The following is a 23,055-nucleotide window of genomic DNA, read 5'->3' on the forward strand; positions in this document are numbered from 1 at the left end:
AGGATCACTTTAAGGTATCCTTCTCGAGATAGAATCGTTTAAAGAAAGAGGGTCAGTAAGACGTAAAAAAAAAAGAGGTGCAACATGAGGATTTCCTAGGAGGCCACCCGTCCTAGTACTACTCTCGCCCAAGCACGCTTGATTACGGAGTTCTGATAGGATCCGGTGTTTTAGTGCTGGTATGATCACACCTACTAAAGTGTGCGCACACAATTATCATAAGCATGGGGCGCGATATAGAGTAACTTGAGCCGTGAAGCCTTGCGGGGACCGCGGGAGCCTGTGGAATCTCAAGCCATTGAGGATCGCTTTAAGGTATCCTTCTCGGGGTAGAATTGTTTAAAGAAGGAGGTCAGGACGACGTAAGAAAAGATGTGCAACACGAGGACTTCCCAAGAGGTCACCCATCCTAGTACTTCTCTCTCCCAAGCATGCTTGATTGCGGAGTTCTGATGGGATCCGGAGCATTAGTGCTGGTATGATTGCACCTATTAAAGTGTGCGCACACAATTATCATAAGCATGGGGCGCGACATAGAGTAACTCGCGCTGCGAAGCCTTGTGGGGACCGCGGAAGCCTGCAAAAGATCAAGCCATTGAGGATCGCTTTAAGGTATTCTTTTCGTGATAGAATCGTTTAAAGGAAAAGGGTTAGTACGACGTAAAAAAAAAAAGAGGTGCAACACGAGGACTTCCCAGGAGGTCACCCATCCTAGTACTACTCACGCCCAAGCACGCTTAATTGCAGAGTTCTTATGGGATCTGGTGCATTAGTGTTGGTATGATTGCACCTATTAAAGTGTGAGCACACAATTATTATAAGCATGGTGCGCGACATAGAGTTACTCGAGCCGCAAAGCCTTGCGGGGACCGCGGGAGCTGGGGAAGATCAGGCCATTGAGGATCGCTTTAAAGTATCCTTCTCGGGATAGAATCGTTTAAAGAAAGAGGGTCAGTACGACGTAAAAAAATAGGTGCAACACTAGGACTTCCCAAGAAGTCACCCATCCTAGTACTTCTCTCGCCCAAGCAGGCTTAATTACGGAGTTCTGGTGGGATCCGGTGCATTAGTGTTGGTATGATGGCTCCTATTAAAGTGTGCGCACACAATTATCTTAAGCAAGGGGCGCGAGATAGTGTAACTCGAGCTGCGAAGCCTTGCGGGGACCGCAAGAGCTTGCGAAAGATCAGGCCATTGAGGATCACTTTAAGGTATCCTTCTCGAGGTAGGATAGTTTAGAGAGAGAGGGTTAGTAAGACGTAAAAAAAAAGAGGTGCAACACGAGGACTTTCCAGGAAGTCACCCATCCTAGTACTACTCATGGATAAGCATGCTTAATTGCGGAGTTTTGATGGGATCTCGGGCATTAGTGCTGGTATGATCGCACCTATTAAAGTGCGCGCACACAATTATCATAAGCATGGGGCGCGACATAGAGTAACTCGAGCCGCGAAGCCTTGCGTGGACCGCGGGAGCCTGTGGAAGATCAGGCCATTGAGGATTGCTTTAAGGTATCCTTCTCGGGATAGAATTGTTTAAAGATAGAAGTTCAGTACGACCTAAAAAAAAAAAAAAGAGGTACAACACGAGGACTTCCCAAGAGGTCACCCATCCTAGTACTACTCTCACCCAAGCATGCTTGATTGCGGAGTTCTGATGGGATCCGGTGCATTAGTTCTGGTATGATCGCACCTATTAAAGTGTGCGCACACAATTATCATAAGCATGGGGCGCGACATAGAGTGACTCGAGCCGCGAAGCCTTGCGCAGACCGCGGGAGTGTGACATGTCAACATGTCATGTTTTTCTATGCTTTTTCATACAGGAAATTTATTATTAGTGCTTAAATATTGAATGCTTTTGTGCTTAAAAGGCATATTTCTTTGATCTTTTGATTTATAATCTTTGCAGGAAAGAAGTGTAAAAAGAAGCAAAAAAAGCACAAATTAAACTCAAAAAGAGAAAAGAAGAATTTTGGGGACACTTTGATGTTTGAGCACGCTTTGGAACTTTAGGCCACGCTTTTAAAAGCGTGGCCCATGACCAAGAAGTGAGCGCTGTGCTCACTAAAGTGAGCATTTTCGTGCCTTGCTAGCAAGGAAAGCAAGGCAAAGCAAGACTGGCGCTCAAAGAAGTGAGCGCTGTGCTCACTAAAGTGAGCATTTTCGGGCTTTTCTTTAAGCCTTGTGACAACATGACCATGCATTTATCAAAGGGCCATAACTTGAGCTACAAATGTTCAATTGATGCGCTTTTAGTTGCGTTGGAAAGCTGACATTCAGCGCTTTCCAACGATATATAACAATCTATATTTAGTTCAAAAGTTAAGCACAAGTGATAGGAATCTTTAAGGCCCTAAAAGCACTCACCAAGGCACCAAACATGCGCTGGCCAAGGTTCGAAGAGGGAGAGCGCTAGGAGAGCGGATCAGTACATCCAAGGCAACACAAGGGAATAGCGCTTAAAGCAAGTGAGCGCAGTGCTCAAATAAGTGAGCATTTTCGTGCTCTTCCCAAGGAAATAAAGGAAGCGCATCATTCAATAAAAGAGTTCACCAAGCCTCGAAAGGGGGTGCATCAAACCAAGAAGTAGCACTCAAATATTGAGCGCAGTGCTCACTTAGTGAGCGCTAGTGTGAAACAAGACACCAACAAGACACTCTTGTGAGTTATTACTACTTGATGCAACCTGGTACACTTGCCGGTGAGTTTGTGTGGAAATCTGATTTTCACCTCATCAAGTTTTTGGCGCCGTTGTTGGGGATTGATTTAGATCGACAATGATTAAGTAGGTGAGAAGTCTAGATTAAGCATTTTCTTTGTTTTTGTTTTCTGTTTTAAGTTGATAGTAAGGTGTTTGAGTTTTGGCCTCACTAAGCAAATCTCATCTGAGATATGAATTTAAGTTTTCTTTGGTGTTGTGTTTTACAAAATTCAAATGGAGTTTAACTCATCTTATGATCAAACAAATTTTATGGGATATTACCCACCATCACCTATTTCTAATGATGGCTGGGAATATCACCAACAAATTACAGATCCTAAGCACTCCAATCCATAGTGATATGTCTCAGAACCACAAGATGAGCAAGAGAATCATATAGGATACTTCCCACCACCACAAAATGATTCAAGTCATTATTCAAATGGTGGCTGGGAGTATCACCAAGAAATTGTAAATTCTGAACACTCCAATCCATGGAGATTTGCTCCAGAGCCACAAATTGATCAAGCTAGTCACATGACATATTGTCCAGAACCACAGAATGATTTAGGTCATTATCCTCATGGTGTTTGGGCATATCAATAAGAGTGTGAACAATCAAGTGAAATAAATTTCCTGCCAAAACCACAAAGTGACTCATACTGTTATGACAGTTACACAAACCATGGCTGGGAAGGGAATTTCAATGATTCAGTTGATTGTGCTGTCAATACATACATGGAGGATTGCTCCCCGTGGTCACAAAATGATTCACACTCTGAGCAATTTTATAATGATTCACATTGTGGATGGGAGAATCAAAATCAGGAAGCATTTGACAGTTCATACTCCACTTATCAAGAGCCACTTGAGCAAACTTTCAATTCATTCATACATAATTGTCCAACCTCACCTCACAATTCCTCATTTGAAAATTCTTCATCACTTGATTATGCCTCAACACAAAGTTTCCTCCAAGATCCATACAAATCATCTCACCAACCACAAAATTCATTCCATACCACTCTAAACAACCTCATCACAACACATCCATATCCACAAAATTTCTCTCAACCTTTATCTTTTGAGCTAGTAGCTGAGGATCCCCTTCAAAAGTCTAGAGAATTATTGAAAATACAAGAACAACTCCTGGAAGAACAACAACAATCCTGAAAAGAACAAGAAATTCTCCTCCAAAAGATGGATGAGCATTTGGAGAACATAGGGAAACACTCAGAACCACTAAGCAAGGAAGATTGATGAGCGGATATTTTATACGCTTTTTAGGGGTATTTTCATATAGTTTTTAGTAGGATCTAGCTACTTTTTAGTATATTTTTACTAGTTTTTATGCAAAAATCACATTTCTGGACTTTGCTATGATTTTGTGTGTTTTTTTGTGATTTCAAATATTTTTTGGCTGAAATTGAGGGACCTGAGCAAAAATCTGATTCAGAGGCTGAAAAAGGACTGCAAATGCTGTTGGATTCTAACCTCCTTGCACTCGAAATGAATTTTCTGGAGCTGCAAAAGCCCAATTGGTGCGCTCTCAATTGCGTTGGAAGGTAGAAATCCTGGGCTTTCAAGCAATATATAATAGTCTATACTTTTCCCAAGTTGTGATGATGCAAACTGGCGTTTAACGCCAACTTTCTACCTTATTCTGGCGTTAAACGCCAGAAACAGGATACAAGCTGGAGTTAAATGCCCAAACTGGCGAGTTAAATGCCAAAAATAGCCTTTACACGTGAAAGCTTCATTGCTCAGCCCAAACACACACCAAGTGGGCCCCAGAAGTGGATTTCTACACTATCTATCTTAGCTTACTCATTTTCTGTAAACCTAGGTTACTAGTTGAGTATAAAAACTATTTTTAGAGATTCATTTTGATACCTCATGATATTTTACATCTGAATTTGTATTTCCTATGGCATGAGTCTCTAAACCCCATGGTTGGAGGTGAGGAGCTCTGCTGTGTCTCGATGGATTAATACAATTACTTATGTTTTCTATTCAATCACGCTTGATTCTATTCTAAGATATTCACTCATACTTAAACATGACAAATGTGATGATCCATGACACTCATCACCATTCTCAACCTATGCGTGCGTGCCTGACAACCACTTCCGTTCTATCTTAGATTGAGTGTTTATCTCTTGGGTTCCTGGATCATGAGTTTGACTGCCTCTCTTGACAACAGAGCGTTCAATCCGTGAATCCAGAGTCTTCGTGGTATAAGCTAGAATCAATTGGCAGTATTCTTGAGATCCGGAAAGTCTAAAACTTGTCTGTGGTATTCCGAGTAGGATCTGGGATGGGATGACTGTGAAGAGCTTCAAACTCACAAATGTTGGGCGTAGTGACAGACACAAAAGGATCCATGGATCCTATTCCAACACAAGTGAGAACCGACAGATGATTAGCCATGTATATGGACCAATTTCACTGAGAGGACGGATGGTAGCCATTGACAACGGTGATCCACCAACATACAGCTTGCCATAGAAGGAACCTTGCGTGCGTGAAGAAGACGCAGTTTGAAAGCAGAGATTCAGAAGACAGAGCACCTCCAAAACTCCAACCTATTCTCCATTACTACATAACAAATATTTATTTCATGCTCTTTTACTTTTCACAATTAAAACTAAGAACCATTACTGATATCCTGACTAAGAGTTACAAGATAACCATAGCTTGCTTCAAGCCGACAATCTCCATGGTATCGACCCTTACTCACGTAAGGTATTACTTGGACGACCTAGTGCACTTGCTGGTTAGTTGTGCCGAATTGCAAAATTGTGATTGTAATTTTCGTGCACCATGTTTTTGGCGCCGTTGCCGGGGATTGTTCGAGTTTGAACAACTGACGGTTTATTTTGTTGCTTAGATTAGGAAAAATTGTCTTTTGTTAGTTTAGAATCTCTTTTATTTTCTTTTCAAAAATTTTCAAAAATCTTATTTTTCCTAGTTAATTTTCTATTTTTACTTGAGTCTAGTTTCATGTTTTAAGTTTGGTGTCAATTGCATGTCTTTATTTGTTCTTCATATTTTCGAATTTGTGTCCATTGTTCTTTCTTGATCTTCAAGTTGTTCTTCTTTATTTTTTGTTTGATCTTTAGTTCTTCTTGTTTTGTGTCTTTCCCTATTTTTCTTGTGATTTTCGAAAAGTTCAAAAAGATTTTTCAAGAAAATACTTTTTCTTTCATAACTAAGTTGGTTAGAGCATTGGCTTATGTTTTTGGTATCTTCTTTTCAAAAAAAAATTTCTTTGATTAAATCTTGTGTCAAATTTTAAGTTTGGTGTTCTCTTGTTAATTTTTCTTTAGTTTTCAAAAATTTTATTTTGGTTTTCTAAAAATTTTAAGTTTGCTGTTCTTTCTTTTTGTTCTTGTTGTTCTTGTGAGTCTTCAAAGTGTTCTTGAGTCTTCTTTGTGTTTTGATCTTAAAATTTTTAAGTTTGGTGTTCCTTGGTGTTTACCCTCCAAAATTTTTGAAAACAAGAAGCATTAGATCTAAAAATTTCAAGTCTTGTGTCTTTTGTGTGTTTTTCTCTTTCATAATAAAATTAAAAAAAATATATCTTTTCCTTTAATTGCTCATAATTTTCGAATTCATTAGGTTGATTTGGTCAAAATTTTTAAAATCATATCTTTTTCAAAAACTCCTAACCACTTCCTCTCTCCTCATTCTTTTTCGAAATCCTCATAAAATATTTTCAAATTCTTTTTCTTTTTATTTTATTATTTTAATATCCATTTTATTATATAATAAAATAAATAAAATAAATCCACATTATCTCCCTTTTTCCATCATGGACCTAAGTGGCAATGAACAGTTCAGAAGGACTCTGGGCTCATATGCTAACCCCACTACTGCTTCATATGGGAGTAGTATATGTATACCCCCCATAAGAGCTAACACTTTTGAGCTAAATCCTCAGCTCATTATCATGGTGCAGCAAAATTACCAATATTCTGATCTTCCATAGGAAGAACCTACTGAGTTTCTGGCACAGTTCTTACAAATTACTGACACAGTACGTGATAAGGAAGTGGATCAGGATGTCTATACATTATTGTTATTTCCATTTGCTGTAAAAGACCAAGCTAAGAGGTGGTTAAATAACTAACTCAAAGCCAGCATAAGAACATAGAAACAGTTGTCAGACAAATTCTTGAATCAATATTTCCCTCCAAAGAGGATGACACAGCTAAGGCTGGACATCCAAGGCTTTAAACAAGAGAATAATGAATCTCTTTATGATGCTTGGGAGAGGTACAGAAAGATGCTAAGGAAATACCCCTCTGAAATGTTTTCAAAGTATGTGTAGTTAGACATCTTCTACTACAGGCTTACAGAAAAAGCTCAGATATCTCTAGACCACTCAGCTGGTAGATCTATACACATGAGAAAGACGATTGAAGAGGCTCAATAGCTTATAGATATGGTTGCTAGAAATCAGCATATGTACTTAAATAGTGAGTCCTCCATGAAAGAAGAAGCTAAGGCAGTATCAACTGACTTTAGCCCTCAAGAAAAGCTGCTGAACTCAATCAGCAACTATCTTCTATAATAAAACAGTTAGTAGAATTTAAGGAGATGCTACAAGAAACCAAAAATGCTAATAAGTCTATGAAATCACAATTGAATCAGACAAAACAGTAGTTATCAAAACATATAACAGAAGAGTGCCAAGCAGTTCAATTAAGAAGTGGAAAAACATTAAATACCTCAACTCAAAGCAGCAAAAAGCCAAGAAAAGAACAACTGACAGAGGATGAGCAAACTGCCACCCAAAATCCCTCTGAGGACAGTAAGAGCCCAGAGAGGAATGATTCTGGCATTCAAATGCCAGAAAAGGCAGAAAAACTGGCATTAAATTCTCATTGGATGCCCAGTTCTGGCGTTCAAATGCCAGAAAAGGGTGAAAAGTTGGCATTGAATGCCCAACCCATTCCTCCTCCCATCCTGGCGTTCAAACACCAATGAGGGATCAGACACCTACAAGTGCTGATAATAACTCCCTCAAGAAGGCTTCTCAACCTGCCTCTGTAGGAAATAAACCTGCAGCAACCAAGGTTGAAGAATACAAAGCCAAAATGCCTTATACTCAGAAACTCCATCAAACGGAACAAGATAAACAATTTGCCCGCTTTGCAGACTATCTCAAGACTCTTGAAATCAAGATTTTGTTTGCAGAGGCACTTGAGCAAATACCCTCTTATGCTAAGTTCATGAAAGAAATCTTAAGTCATAAGAAGGATTGGAGAGAAACTAAAAAAGTCTTTCTCATTGAAGAATGCAGTGCAGTCATCTTAAAGAGCTTACCAGAGAAGCTTAAGGATCCTGGGAGCTTTATGATACCATGCACATTGAAGGGTACTTGTACCAAGACAGCTTTATGTGATCTTGGGGCAAGTATCAACCTAATCCCTGCATCCACCATCAGAAAGCTTGGCTTGACTGAAGAGGTCAAACCAACCCGAATTTGTCTTCAACTTGCTGATGGCTCCATTAAATATCCATCAGGTGTAATTGAGAACATGATTGTCACAGTTGGGCCATTTGCCTTTCCCACTGACTTTGTAGTGTTGGAAATGGTTGTGTGCTTCACCTTCCATATTTTGAAATGGATTCACTTCTTCTTCTTCTTCACTAACTACTCTTTTACCTCTGGCCACTGCCTCTCTTTTCAATCTTAAAAATGCCCTCTCAGGTTCCTTTGAGTGCATGAGTCTTGGGAGGCCAAAGTGTGTACTACCTTGGTCAAGATAGTCACAAATTTTAGCATGTTCCTTTGCATATCCTCTTGCCCTTGAAGTAGCAAAGTGATAGAATCATCTATTGGGGCTTCAAGTGGATAGAAGGGTTCATTATTTTGGAGAAAGGGTTCATAATAGGAAGGTGGTTCTTCTTGGTAATGGTATGGAGATTGTGTGTATTGAGGTAGTTCTTGGGGGTAATTGCGTCGGAATGTAGGTGATTCTATGTGTTTTCGCTCATAATGGTCACAAGAATGTGGTAGGGGTGATTGATTATATGATGGATATGGATCATAAGGAGGTATTTGGTAAAAAAGGGCTTGTGAGTATGGTTGAGGGTCATGTTGAGGATGAGGTTCATAGGTATAGCGCGGTGGGTGTTGATTGTCACGAAGAAGTCCACCATAACTATTGCCTTAGTGTGCATCTTGGAATAGATCTTGCTCATAATACATTGGAGGAGATTGTTGCCAAGAGGAGTGATTAATTCCTTGAGGCTCGTCCCATCTTTGATTGTTCCATCCTCAATACATGTTGTCGTTGATATTCACATTTCCTACAACATAATTATAACCCAACTCATAGCTAACCAATGGGGTGAGAATTCATAGTGAAAAGAGAAAATAAGAACAAAATTAATAAGAAACAAAGAAAGATAAAGTCCTACAAGTAACAAACCAACCGAAAATCAAGATATTTACAATATCAACATATGTACAATAACCAATAACCAGGCACACAATTGCAAATCCCCAGCAACGGCGCCATTTGAACGAAAAATTGTCTATCGGTATAGAATTTCACAAATGAATTCTCGTTGCAAGTATAGTTCTAAACCAACAAACAATTCCTCAATAAAAAATTTTGGTTGTTGATGTGTGGAAAATGATCCAACACAAACTCACCGGCAAGTGTACCGGGTCGCATCAAGTAATAATAACTCACATGAGTGAGGTCGATCCCACAGGGATTGAAGGATTGAGCAATTTTAGTTTAGTGGTTGATTTAGTCAAGCGAATCAAGTTTTGGTTGAGTGGTTTATAATTGACAGAAGCTAAATTGCTTGAAATGTAAAGGGAGAGGGAAGATTTGCAGTGAATTAAAGATAACAGAAAGTAAAAGTGATGAATCTTAAAGTACAAGTAAATTAAATTGCAGAAACTTAGATTGCAAGAAATATAAATGACTGAAGCTTAAAGTGCAAGAAATGTAAATTGCTTGAATCATAAAAGGAATTGGGAATTGGGATTGCAGAATTTAAACAAGCAAAAGTGAATTGCAATAAACAGACAAGTAGAAGATGAATTGAATTAGAGTAGATCTCAAACAGAAGAGTAAAAATGCTTTGAAAATTTAAAAACAGAAAGTAAGCAATGCTTAATTTGCAGCAATTTAAAAGAGGTTGAAGATCTCAGGAGTGGAAGAGACTAGATAACAAGTCTAGATCTCAAATCCTTCCTTGATCCAACAAGAACAATTGCAAAAGAAATAAATGAACGTAGATTGCAGAAAGAGTAGAAGATGAAGCAGTAAATAGAGATTGAAATTCAATTATGCAGAAAAGTAAAACAAGAGATCACAAGGTGAGATTGAAACATAAATTCTTCAATTCTTCACCCAAGATCCAAAGCAAGAAAATTAAAGAGTGCTCAAGCAAGAACAAGGAAGAAGAGAGATCAATTCTCCTTCCCAATTCTCTAAGATCTAAATTCAATGAAAGTAAAAAGGAAAATTCAAAAGTGATTCTAGAGATCCTAATTACATCAAACTAGCTCCTATTTATACACTTTCTATTCTTGGATTTTGGAATTTGGATGGGCTTTTAATTTGGTAAAGATTTGAATTTAATTGGATTTTTAATTGATTTTTCAGCCCATGAAGAAATTGCTTCCAGGGGGATGCTCAGCTCACAAGTTGAGCTGAGCATTGAGGCCTTGTGTGTGGGTTCCTTGTAGCGTGCAATGTTGGGGAGGAGGCACCAGGGGAATGCTCAGCTCACAAGTTGAGCTGAGCATTGGTGCCTTGGTGCATGTCTTGTGCGCGCCTTGTGCTCCTTGCCTTGTGATGATGCGTGCTCCATCTCCCTGGCCCGTGTCGCGCTTGTGTATAGTGCATCATGGGTAGCGCTCTGCTCACCAAGTGAGCTGAGCATTGGCTCCTTCAAAGAGAGGTCCTTGGTTCGAAACTTGAGGGAAGCATGCGCTGGATTTTTCTTCTTGGTGAAGGATGTGGCGCCTTGCTTCTTGCTTCCTTAGGGTGTTGAGTTCGAATCCTGGAGGTGGCAATTTGCCAATTTTTGGCTTGTTTTCCTTGTGAGTAGCGCTTTCCCCCTCCCTTAGGTCATGGGTTCAAACCTTGGAGCAAACATTGGCAACTTATTTCCTTTGATGTTCTTTTGATGAATGCCCGATAATGCTCACTTGGTGAGCTGAGCATTGTTTTTCCCTTCCTTGTTTCTTGGCTTCAAATTGTGCTCAGCTCACAAAGTGAGCAGAGCATTGTGCCTTGGTCCCTTGAGGGAAAATATAGCACTCCCTTGGTGAGCATGGTGCTCTTGGAGAGAGCTGCATGATTTTCCTTCATTGTTGTGCCACACTTCTTCCTTCCTTGGGCACACTTTTGCTTAGGCCACGCTTTCTTCTTTTCTTCTTTTCTTCTTTTCTTCACCTACAATTAATCAAAACAACCAATCAAAGTATTACCAAATTCACAAGGTTTATAAATCATTAAAAATCAATTAAATTTAGCCTAAACCTCATGATTTAGCATTAATTAGATGGTGGTTGTTTGATTCAAAGAAGTCATGCATTTCCATTCCAAATTACTTACTTAGAATGCAAGAAAGTGCATAAAACCTAATGAAAACAAAGAAAAAGACTAGTGAAACTAGGCTAAGATGACTTGTCATCAGTTGTCACAAGTAGCAAACCCCAATAAAAATAAACCGAAGTATTTAAACCTCGGGTCGTCTCTCAAGAAATTGCAGGGAAGTGTTCTTGTTATTGGTTATGGGACAAGTATATTTTGGGATTTTTTGGGATAAGGAACAAGAAAAGTTATTGAAACTCAAGCGATAAAAAGCTCTTGGCAAGGGTTGATGGTTAAGAATCTTTATTCTTGTCACTAACCACAATATGATAATTGCAAGGATCAATCTCATTAAGTCATCCTCTAATAAGTGAAGGAAAGTGATGAGCGGATAATTTATACGCTTTTTGGCATTGTTTTTAGGTAGTTTTTAATAAGTTCAAGCTACTTTTAGGGATGTTTTCATTAGTTTTTATGCTAAATTCACATTTCTAGACTTTACTATGAGTTTGTGTGTTTTTCTGTGATTTCAGGTAAATTCTGGCTGAAATTGAGGGACTTGAGCAAAACTCTGAAAAAGGCTGACAAAAGGACTGCTGATGCTGTTGGAATCTGACCTCCCTACACTCGAAATGGATTTTCTGGAGCTACAGAACTCCAAATGGCGCGCTCTAAATGGTGTTGGAAAGTAGACATCCAGAGCTTTCCAGCAATATATAATAGTCCATACTTTATTCGGAAATTGACGACGTAACTTGGCATTGAACGCCAAGTACATGCTGCTGTCTGGAGTTAAACGCCAGAAAAACGTCATGATCCGGAGTTGAACGCCCAAAACACGTCATAACTTGGAGTTCAACTCCAAGAAAAGCCTCAGCTCGTGGATAGATCAAGCTCAGCCCAAACATACACCAGTGGGCCCCGGAAGTGGATTTATGCATCAATTACTTACTCATGTAAACCCTAAGAGCTAGTTTATTATAAATAGAACATTTAACTATTGTATTAGATGTCTTTTGACCACGTTTCATCTTTGGTCTCAGTTTTGTTTTATTCTTCATTCTAAGAGGCCATTGAGCACGTTTTAGGGGGCTGGCCATTCGGCCATGCCTAAACCTTTCACTTATGTATTTTCAACGGTGGAGTTTCTGCACACTGTAGATTAAGGGTGTGGAGCTCTGCTGTACCTCAAGTTTCAATACAATTACTATTACTTTCTATTCAATTCTCTTTTATTCTTATTCCAAGATATACGTTGCACAACACTTTGATGAATGTGATGATCCGTGACACTCATCATCATTCTCACCTATGAACGCGCGTGACTGACAACCACTTCTGTTCTACCTTAGGCCAGGCGCATATCTCTTAGATTCTCCAACAGAATCTTCGTGGTATAAGCTAGATAGATGGCGGCATTCATGAGGATCCGGAAAGTCTAACCTTGTCTGTGGTATTCCGAGTAGGATCCTGGGAATCCGGAAAGTCTAACCTTGTCTGTGGTATTCCGAGTAGGATTCCGGTATTCAATGACTGTGACGAGCTTCAAACTCCTGAAGGCTGGGTGTGATGACAAACGCAAAAGAATCAATGGATTCTATTCCAACCTGATTGAGAACCGACAGATGATTAGCCGTGCCGTGACAGAGCATTTGGACCATTTTCACTGAGAGGATGGGATGTAGCTATCAACCAAGGGTGATGCCTCCAGACGATTAGCCGTGCAGTGACAGCGCATAGGACCATTTTCCCGAGAGGATTAAAAGTAGCCATTGATGATGGTGATGCCCTACATACAGCTTGCCATGGAAAGGAGTAAGGAGGATTGAAGAAAGAGTGAATAGTGAAGTAGAGTTTCAAGAGGAGCACAGCATCTCCATACACCTATCTGAAATTCCCACTATTGATTTACATAAGTATTTCTATCCCTTTTTATTTTCTATTTATTATTAATTATTCAAAAATCCATAAACCAATTTAATCTGCCTAACTAAGATTTACAAGGTGACCATAGCTTGCTTCATACCAACAATCTCTGTGTGATCGACCCTTACTCGCGTAAGGTTTATTACTTGGACGACCCAGTACACTTGCTGGTTAGTTGAACGGAGTTGTGAATTCAAATAAAGCCAATTATTAAATTTCATACAAGTACAAAGAGCATGTGATCACAATTTCGTCCACCATAAAGTCAAATGGGCTACATCAATCCTAATCCATAAGTCCTAACCCCCTCACTAATTAATCTTAGTGAAAGCTAGAGTCAATGGATACCAATCATCAATTACTTGGACATTAGCAATGAACTAGCAAGATAAAACTACAAGAAATATAAATTTACAACTACTAATTGTAAGGAAATAACAATACCAAAGCAATTAAACAAATAAGGAACATAAAACATGAAATTGCATTAAAGGAAGTTGAAATTGATAAGAGTGTTCATAACATAAATATGCCCAAAATGAGAAATTAACAAGAGAAGAAAGGAATGAAGACAATAGAACAAGAAATTGCAAAGGAAAAGTAGATGAAAACATGAAGTTAAACCTAAATCTAAGAAAGATTAACCTAATCCTAACCTAATTCTATAGAGAAGAGGGAGCTTCTCTCTCTAGAAAACTAACTAAAGGCACCTCATAACTACACTAAGTGCTCCCCCATTGTCCAATCCTCAATTCTACATGAAATAGTCTCTGGAATCAATTGGATTTGGGCCTGGGAAGCTCAAAAATTGCCCCTAGCGTTTTCACTTTAATGAGGTCACGTGCGAGCATCGACGCGTATGCATCGCTTGACAATTTTCCATTCACGCGTATGCGTAATGCACGCGTAGTGCACGCATGCGCGTCGATGAGTGCTCTCCAAATCTTTGATCTTCCATGAGTTTTCCACTTTGCATGCTTTTCTCTTCACCCCTTTGATCCATTCCTAGCCTTTTCAACCTGAACTCACTAACAAACACATCAAGGCATCTAGTGGAATCAAAAGTGAATTAAAATTAGCAAATTAAAGGCCTATAAAGCATATTTTTACACTTAAGCACAAATGAAGAAGAATTTACAAAACCATGCTATTTTAGTGAATAAATGTGGGAAAAGACGATAAAATACCTCTAAATTCAACATAAGATAAACCCTAAAAATGGGGTTTATCAGGGCCGAAGCCCAACATATAAATCCATATTTAATGAGCTTTTAGCTCATTTCAGCACACATAAGAGAGGGGGCGCTGGTTGTGAGATAGGAGAGTGAAGAACCCCAAAACACTTTTCATCCTTCTCTTCTTTTGCTTGTAACTTGAGCTATAGTGATCCGATTTGCATGTCATTTGCAGCCACGTGAAACTCTTGTCGAGCCCATCATTTCTACTTAAGCATTGCTGGTAAGAAATCATGTTTTACACTTCTTCCTTCAGTCTTAACAATTTCAAAAATTTAGGTTTGGATTTTGAATGGATTTTGTGATTTTAGTTATTTAGGTGCCATCCAATAGTGGGTTATTATTGGTTCGTGCCCCTAATACCATCTAGTAAGGTAAGATTTCTCAAAACCCTTGTGGTTTTGTATATTATGAACTCTATGTATTAATTTTGGTATATTATATGTGTATAGTTTGATATTTGGTGATTATTGGAAGTGGTATTGGCTTTTGGATTAGCGTTGGTAGTTGAAACCTTATGGAAGCTTGTTGGAATAAGGTTTTTGGGATTTTTGAATTGCGTGGGAATCGACTAAGGTATGGTTTCTTTATGTAATATGTAATGGTTCGTGAAACTTAGGCTAGTGGACCTTAGGATAGGATTGAATTGATATTGGTTGTTAATAATTAATGTTGATTGATGATGGGTGTTGAGAATATTGATTATGATAAAGGGTATTGAATATGATTGTTGATTGTTGATGATATTGGGTGATGATTGTGAGTTTTAATGATGATTGAGTTGAGGAATGAGAATTTGATGGAATGGTTTGATTATTGATGATGTTTTGTGATGATTATGTTGATAAGAACCTAAGGAAGTTTGTGAGGATTGAATGATGTTGATAGCTATGTGATTGAGGAATGGATTGAGAGTGTTTATTATGGATATTTGGGTAGTTTTGAGTATGTTTCAATTGGTTTGGTTTTAAAGTTTTGAAAACTAGAGAACTTTGTTAAACTTTGTAAAAACCTTGTTTTTAATTAACTTTGGCAAGGCATAACTTGGCCTCCAGACCCTCATTTTGGATGAAACTTAATTTAAAAGAAAGTTGGGTCCAAGAACTTTAAGACTCGAACAACGAACCAAAAATGTTTTAAAACAAAAAAAGTTATGCGCGTTTGAAGTTTTGTATAAAAATTTGATTTTTGCTGCTTTTTGAAGTTCCTAAGTTTTTCAATGCATGCGTACGTGGATGGTGCATGCGACGCAGGGATTGGCTGCTGCCAAGCACTCTTGCATATGTGGCATGTTGCATGCGACGCGAGTCTCCTTTGCTGTTTTTAGTACTTGCATATGCAGACGTAGCTCGCGTACGCGACCTTGGCCAAATGACACACATGCGTACGCGGATAGGGAGCTTGCGTACGTGAGACACCTGTTTTGCTGAAAATTTGTTTTTCTTCATTTTAAAGGTTCCTCTAACTTTCTAAACTTTCGTAACTTCTATTTAATAGTTATAACTACTGATTAGGCCTTAAGACTATTGAGGATGAGTTAGATGACTTAAGATTAGATATTTTCTATTTGATTCTTAGAGTTGGTGACTTAGGCTTGGGGTAAACTATGGAAGGAATGACTTGAGTGAATTGGAAGAGTATTGAAAGGATAAAATATTAAGGACTGATGATGAGCTTGGAAGTTGGAAATTAAATGATTATGGTTGATGAGATTGATGAGATGAGAATCTATGAACTTGTGCTATGAGTAGTGATCACCGTGACTGAATTATATGATATTGATATGCTAAGTTTTGGTAAGTCGCTATGCGCCTGACAAGGACGGTGGTTAATCTTGTTTATCGAGGTTGCGGCGCCGACATAAGGACGGTGGTTAACCCCGCTTATGTTGAGATGTGAGGGCTGAGGTAATATCCCACTCGCATAATCTTATCTGCTGCAAGAGTGTGCCAGACACTATATCCTCAGAATAACAGTGTACCAGGCCCTATATCCTCAGAACGATGGTGTGCAGGGCACTATATCTCTAACGTGGCAGAAAGACTACATCCAAAAGGATGTGTTGGGTTGGCAACTTATAACCGACACTGTGATATCAAAGCCAATAGGACAGGCATTCATCATATGCATCTTTTATGTGCTTGTTTGCGTTGCTTAACTTCATTATCCTTAAATGAATCACATGCCTACTTGCTATTTATTTTTACTTGTTGTATATGTATATTACTTGTACTTTACTTGTTTTCAATAATTGCGCTTTCTGCTGGGATTGAGGTGGCTCAGTAGGTGAAGGCGATGGGATCTTTTATGGAGGTTAAGTTGGCAAAGGTTGTAAGACAACGATGTACACTTTAAAATAGGTAATCCTTAAGATAGAGAACTCTTTATGGATTTTTTATAAAATTATTTCTAAGTTTGAATCTTATGTTCAATGTGAAGTTTTAGAATTTCCTTTGGCGTCCCAAAATCTTATATCTTATATAATGGACACTATTACCATACTGAGAATCTTCGGTTCTCATGCCATATGTTGTTATTTTTCAGATGCAGGTCGCAACCCATCTCGGCAAGTTTGCAAACATGGTGACAAAGCGGAGGATGGCTTCTCTTTTGTTTTATTCTGATTTACTTTTATTGTAGTTGTACTCTCATCTTTTGTACAATATAACTTGTCTCAAAGCTTTGCTTTAAACTTCAAGAGATAGGAAGTAAGCCTTTTATAAAACTGTTGTATTTCTTGACTGGTCGGCCAAAACTCCGCAGGTTGTGACTAATTCCTTTTGTATATCACATATATATTTTACTTTATTTATTTATTAGCTACTACCTTATATCTTGGAGCCTTAATGCAAGGTTGTATATCTATATGTTTTGTTCTTATCGTGCTTACGCGTTTGGTTATCGTGTGTGAACGCTATGCACTTTAAAATTTCGCTTTATGCGACTTTGAGCTTTTATTCATTTATCGAGATTCTAGTACTAATATTTCTTTCTATATAGATTGTATTGTATGAGTTTTAGAATTGTCGTGACACTTTGTTATCATTCGCTTTACAGCTAGAGGTAAGCTTAGGGTGATAAAGTGTTACAATTATCCTATGCAGGTAAGTGTCAACAGAATCAAGCATGTCATAGTTGATAACTATGTTAATCCGTTCTATGACAATACCCCTTCCTACTAAGTTTGTTGCCACAAGAATCCTTTTCCTCCCTTCTTAAAGTATTTGTATCTTTTCAACCTGAAATACAAATTGCATGTTGTCAAAAAGATAGAAAACTATTCACTTGATAGATAGAAATAAAAAAGTACGCAAATATATCAAATAGATAAAATAATCTAGTAAGTAAACTGTTAAGTCTTAATCCCCTTGATTAGAGAAAGATCTAACAAAGAAAAAATAAGTAGACAAAAAAAAGGTTAACTATTAGAAGAAATCAACATCATTACAAAATTTAAAATATTAGATAAATGCTCAAGAGTTCGAATATAATTTCATTAATGAATATCATGCCTACAGAAATATCTTAGAAAGCTTGAAATCATAGATAAACAGATCGTGGTATGTATATAAAAAAGAATATGTAAGCAATTATTATTCCAATTACCCATTTGCAACTCAATTAACACAGTTTTGGACTAAATTAAGTTGCATAAAGCAAAGAAAAAACATAATAAAAGCCTAATCTCAGAAACGAGGTTGCAAGAAAGTGATAATAACAACTATAATAACGGTACTTAAATGATGTCGTTAATAACGGTACTTAAATGATGTCGTTAAGGGCTAAGAAAAAATAGAAACAGAGACCAGGTGAGAGGGAAGGAGACCTGAGGATGGCGGTCATGCTGGGAGACACGATAATGCAGAGAGAATGAAAAAAGAGCAAAAGGTCTAAAAACTCTTGCAAAAGGTCTAAAAGCTCTTGCTTAGAGTTCATTTTCTGAAAGCATGATTTGGGAAAAAAGAAAAGATTCAGTTGTTAATATTTTAAAAAATTATATAATTATTTATTTTAAAAAATAATTTAATTACAAAATAGTCTAAAAATATTTAAAATAATAATCAATTAAAAAATAGCATATCATAAAAAATAATTTACATATCATTTTAAAAAAAGTAAAAAGGATAGAGTAAAATTTACCTTATTATTATTATTACATGATAATTCCTCACAGAAAACATAAAATATAGTAGAACAGAAAAATCTCCTAACCTATGTTGTAAACTCTATCTATTTTGATCTAACTTCACCTAGGTAGAAGAATGTTGCTGCTGTTGTTGGTGCTTGAGGTGATGAAGAGCAGTGAATTCAAGCTCCTTTTGGCGAAGAAGCAAGAGCAACCTCTCATTCTCCAGCCTCCTCCTCTCATTCTCCAGCTTGTCCCTCTCCATGTCCCTCTCCTTCTTGGAACTGAACCGAACCCACTTGAGCCTCTGCTTCTCAAGCTCAAAGGCCTCCACATGGTACCTCACCTGCTGCTCCTCCAGCTGGAGCACCCTCTTCTTCATCCACTGCTTCTTCTCCCATGGATTCTTTCCCCCATCTTGCAGCACCCCAGCAACCTCGTTGTTCAACTGCTGCATCAATTGAGATGCTGATGTTGATGATGACGTCACACAGAACCCTCCCTTGTTCCTGTGTCTCTTCCTTGACCTCACTACATCATTCTCATCATCCTCTACTTGACCCCTTGATCCACCACCTACATATATTCCCACAGTTTTATCAACTATTTATTTATATAAAAATAACTATTTTATTTCATTATTTTTAATGTATAATTTTGATTTACGAAATATGATTTCGAAATTTAATATAGAAGCTGATTTAGATATGCAAATTATTCGTCACCTTCTCCTGATTCCTCTTCATCCTCGTCAGAGAAATCGTCAGATTCATAGTCCTCCTCGTCATCATCGTCCTCTTTCAGCATCCCAACCCCATTCACCGATGAATGGAAGCATCTCTGCTGTCCCTGCTGATGTTGTGGCGGTTGCGGTTGTTGAATCTGTAAAGGTTGTTCTGTTCCCGCCTCAGCCGAGTGCTGCCCGTTACCAGCGGCAGTAACAGCAGCAGCACCACCGCCGTGGCCGCAACTGTTATGGTAAGCACACATTTCCCTAAAGAAAAGGTGCTTAGAATTGAGAAGCTTCCTCACCTCTTCTTTCATCTTTAGCGACAAATCCATGGTTTCCAATAAGCTCTGATTCTCAACCACCCTACAAGCTGTTCCTTTTCCAAGAATATCGTTGACCCTCTTGTACCTCTTGTTCAAATCATTGAATTTATCTTCACATTGCTGAGGAGAAACGTAGAACCCTTTCTCCATCATAGCCCTCGATACTGATTTCCACTTCCCTTTTTTCTGAAGCAATCCGGTGTTCTTCTTCTTCCCACTTGGATCAACACCGCCGCCTCCTCCTCCTCCTACACCTTCTGAACCAGCTTCGTCTCCGATGTAGTAAACCGCCATTATCAAAAGCCTAACCATGGCGTCGGTCCACTTCATCCTGTGCCATGGCGAGGCCTTCCTCTTCGGGTCACCAGAGCTTTCATCTGCACCGAAACCACCACCAGGTTCATCTTCATCACTGAAGGTGCTGCTCTGTGGTTTCTTGGAAGAATAAGGGTATCCATGTTTCATTGCTTGCTGTGGTTGCTGTTGTTGTTGCTGTTGTGAAGGGTGTGATTCAGTGTCATGGTGTGTAGAATAAACCATTTGAGGAGGAGGAGGTTGATGATGCAAATTGTTGTGTGGGTTTTGCTGTAATGTGTTATTCTCTATTCCTAGCAATGAAGTGTTTATGCAAGTGTAAATTCCACTACCTATTCCATTCGCTTCCATCAAACACCTTATTATGTATATATATAGAAAGACTATTATTCCACCAATGTTTCTAAAATATCAATTCTAAAAGGAAATTGTTGTGTTGAGCGCTGATTTAATGGGTAAAAACAATTTAGAAAAACTAAGATGGACGCGTGTGAGCATGTAAATGTGACAACGTTAACCTCACCTATCATCTAACTAACTAAACTAAGCTTTTGCAACGGCACCTTAATTTGTTTGCGTTTGCACGAGGGACAGCGTGGAAGTTATTGGTCTCGAGCTTGTTGAAAGACTGAAAGTGGCAGAAGTGAAGTCAAAGGAAAGAAGGGTGAGGGAAAAAAATAGCAGAGATGGCAGAATACATAGAGGAAATGAAGGTGGTTTTTGAAGTTTGAAGCATGTTATTATGTAGTAATGTTCGGTAGTTTGGGACGAACAATGAAGTGTGTAGGGATAGAAAGAGAGAGGGATTTGATTATATAAGAAGATATTAAATGGATTAATAAAGTAGTAGAAGATATTAATTAATAAAAGGAAAAGAAATGAAAGGGTCACAAACAAAGTGTGGGGGGAAGCAACTGGTTTTGTTAAGTGTGGTGGCGGAATACTGAATACTGCCCATGGTTTTGCGCAGAGTGGTGGCATAGCTTTGGAAGGAGGAATCCACAGGTTTTGTTTCAAAACTGAGGAGCACAATGTGCCGTTTTACAAACACTGGATTTCTTCCCTTTGCATACGTGGCCTATTTCATCTTGATCCACTTGGTAACCCATAAATACTCACTGTCACTATCGTCATTCTCTCTTTTTTTTTTCTTGGGTAAATTTATTTTTTCTTTCTCTTCTTTTTATCATTATTCTTGGTTTTTCGTTGAAATTAAGTGAATTTTATTATCTAAAAGTACATTTTAAAGAGTATAATAATTAAAGTATATTAAATTTGATTAGATTCAAATGATTCTCTAAAAAAATTTGTGTTACATATTTTTATTTTTAAAAAAATTTTGTTATATTAAAATTTTTGAATTTTACAAAATAAAAAGATATAAATTTTTACTTTAATCAAAGTTGTTATTTTTATTTGGATAAATAAATTTTTTAAAATGTGATTAAAAAAACCCTTATATTATATATCTTACTTTTATAAAATTCAGAGATCTTTAAGGTAATAAATTTTTTTTGGAGATAAAAACGTTGGACGTAAAATTTCTTAGAAAGTTATTTAGGTATATATTCATTAAATTTTTAATATATTTAATATATTAAAATTAATAAAAATAATTTTTAATAATTTTTAATAAAATAAGTTTTTATAATATTTTTAAAATATATCTTTAGAACATATATTCACAAGATATTTTTAATTTCTTATATTCTTTTCGAAGTTAAATAATAAGACAAAATATAAAAAATAATTATTGAATTAGAGTATATTTTATCATCATAAATGAAAAATTTATTTTTTTATCTAAAAAAATTTAAAAGAAGGAAAACAATAATAAATAAAAATAAAATATTATTTTAATTTTTAATGTTTGGGTTGAATCTTAATTTGGTCTCTAATATTTTAAATATATTATTTCAGTCCCAAAAACTTTCAAATGTCTTATTTCAATTCCAAAAAAAAATTTAAGCGGGTTCAATATTTTTTCACCATTAAATTTGACACGAACAATTCACATATTGACGAGTCAATAGTATTCGATTTTAGAGTGTAAGTAAATTCGATAGAACAACGTTCACTAGTATATATATAAAAGTTTTTACTTTAATTTTGAAGCGTCGATAATTGATTGTTAAGATTTGGAGTTTTATACCCAAAGGAAATTGAAGAAAAGTATTACAAGAAAATTTTGGTTGTATTTTTCTAACTATGGAGGAAGATATGACTTAATTAGTAATGTTATTAATGTTCACGTCACTCATTCTATTAATTATTAGTGTCATATTTAATGGTAGAACAATATTAAACCTATTTGAAAATTTTTGGGACAGAAATAAACATTTGAAATGTTAGAGACCAAATTAGGATTTAGCTCAAACATAGAGGACCAAAATTGTACTTTACTCTAAAAAAATATTTCAAAAGAATAGCATTTAAAAACAATTTCCCTAAGAAGTTATCATTTAGTACAATCCATTCCTAAAAGTATGTGTGTCTTTCTTTGCTAGAAAGTCTACTGAATTAGTCAATTTTTTAAATCAAATCAACGCTAAAAATGATAAACCACTATTTTATGGTTTATTTTGTATTGAATTGAGTGGATTTTGTCAACTATTCTCACACTTATTCATGTAAATTGCATGTTTTTAAGTTTCTTTCCTAATTTTGTGCTATGATTGAAAACTTGCTTCTTTGTCCTTAAAATTGCTAATTTGTAATCTTCTCTTATTACCATTCGATGCCGTGATATGTGACTTAAGTGATTTCAGGTTCTATAGGACAGGAATAGCTTATAGGATAGAAAGGAAGCATGCAAAAGTGGAAGGAACACAAGAAATTAAAGTTTTGAGAAGATGGTGTCCACGCGTATGCATGGCTGACGCGTACGCTTGACCAAGTCGTAACCAAATGACGCGCACACATGACTGGTGCCTACGCATGGCCAGGTGCAAGGTTCAATGACGCGTACGCGTGGATGATGCGTACGCATGACGAGCGTCACATGCCTCAGTTACGGGAAAATACTGGGGTCAATTTCTGGGCTGCTTTTGACCTAGTTTCAGGCCCGAAAATGAAGACAAGAGGATGGGGAGCTGGGCGATTCATTCACTTTTTATTCATTCAC

At 37.3% G+C, this 23,055-nt stretch overlaps 1 protein-coding gene, 4 non-coding genes and 2 pseudogenes across 5 annotated transcripts; all 7 read right to left on the bottom strand.

Moving 5' to 3' along the window:
- Nucleotides 1-74: 74 nt before the first annotated feature.
- Nucleotides 75-193, bottom strand: LOC112699395 (5S ribosomal RNA). Its single transcript, XR_003152465.1, has one exon. It is a non-coding gene; the product is annotated as a 5S ribosomal RNA (ribosomal RNA).
- A 178-nt stretch (nucleotides 194-371) lies between these two features.
- LOC112699360 (5S ribosomal RNA) lies at nucleotides 372-490 on the bottom strand. Its single transcript, XR_003152436.1, has one exon. It is a non-coding gene; the product is annotated as a 5S ribosomal RNA (ribosomal RNA).
- A 183-nt stretch (nucleotides 491-673) lies between these two features.
- On the bottom strand, nucleotides 674-792 carry LOC112699053 (5S ribosomal RNA). The gene has a single exon (XR_003152177.1). It is a non-coding gene; the product is annotated as a 5S ribosomal RNA (ribosomal RNA).
- Nucleotides 793-970: 178 nt separating this feature from the next.
- LOC112699499 (5S ribosomal RNA) lies at nucleotides 971-1,089 on the bottom strand (annotated as a pseudogene).
- Nucleotides 1,090-1,270: 181 nt separating this feature from the next.
- Nucleotides 1,271-1,389, bottom strand: LOC112699541 (5S ribosomal RNA; annotated as a pseudogene).
- A 186-nt stretch (nucleotides 1,390-1,575) lies between these two features.
- LOC112699317 (5S ribosomal RNA) lies at nucleotides 1,576-1,694 on the bottom strand. Its single transcript, XR_003152398.1, has one exon. It is a non-coding gene; the product is annotated as a 5S ribosomal RNA (ribosomal RNA).
- A 15,754-nt stretch (nucleotides 1,695-17,448) lies between these two features.
- LOC112696612 (uncharacterized) lies at nucleotides 17,449-20,969 on the bottom strand. The gene is made up of 3 exons (XM_025749441.3): nucleotides 19,289-20,969; nucleotides 18,688-19,139; nucleotides 17,449-17,676 (listed from the first exon to the last, which is right to left on the bottom strand). Exons 1-2 carry the CDS (start codon nucleotides 20,280-20,282, stop codon nucleotides 18,688-18,690), a joined length of 1,446 nt encoding a protein of 481 aa, XP_025605226.1. The 5' UTR covers nucleotides 20,283-20,969; the 3' UTR covers nucleotides 17,449-17,676.
- Nucleotides 20,970-23,055: the final 2,086 nt, after the last annotated feature.

This window comes from Arachis hypogaea, chromosome 6 (assembly GCF_003086295.3).
Source record: "Arachis hypogaea cultivar Tifrunner chromosome 6, arahy.Tifrunner.gnm2.J5K5, whole genome shotgun sequence".
Taxonomy (NCBI): domain Eukaryota; kingdom Viridiplantae; phylum Streptophyta; class Magnoliopsida; order Fabales; family Fabaceae; genus Arachis; species Arachis hypogaea.

Coding starts and splice junctions, on each gene's coding strand:
- LOC112696612 (XM_025749441.3), bottom strand. CDS start 20,282: ATGGAAGCGAATGGAATAGGTAGTGGAATTTACACTTGCATAAACACT. Junction 19,140..19,288: donor TGAAGAGGAATCAGGAGAAG/GTGACGAATAAT, acceptor GAATATATGTAG/GTGGTGGATCAAGGGGTCAA.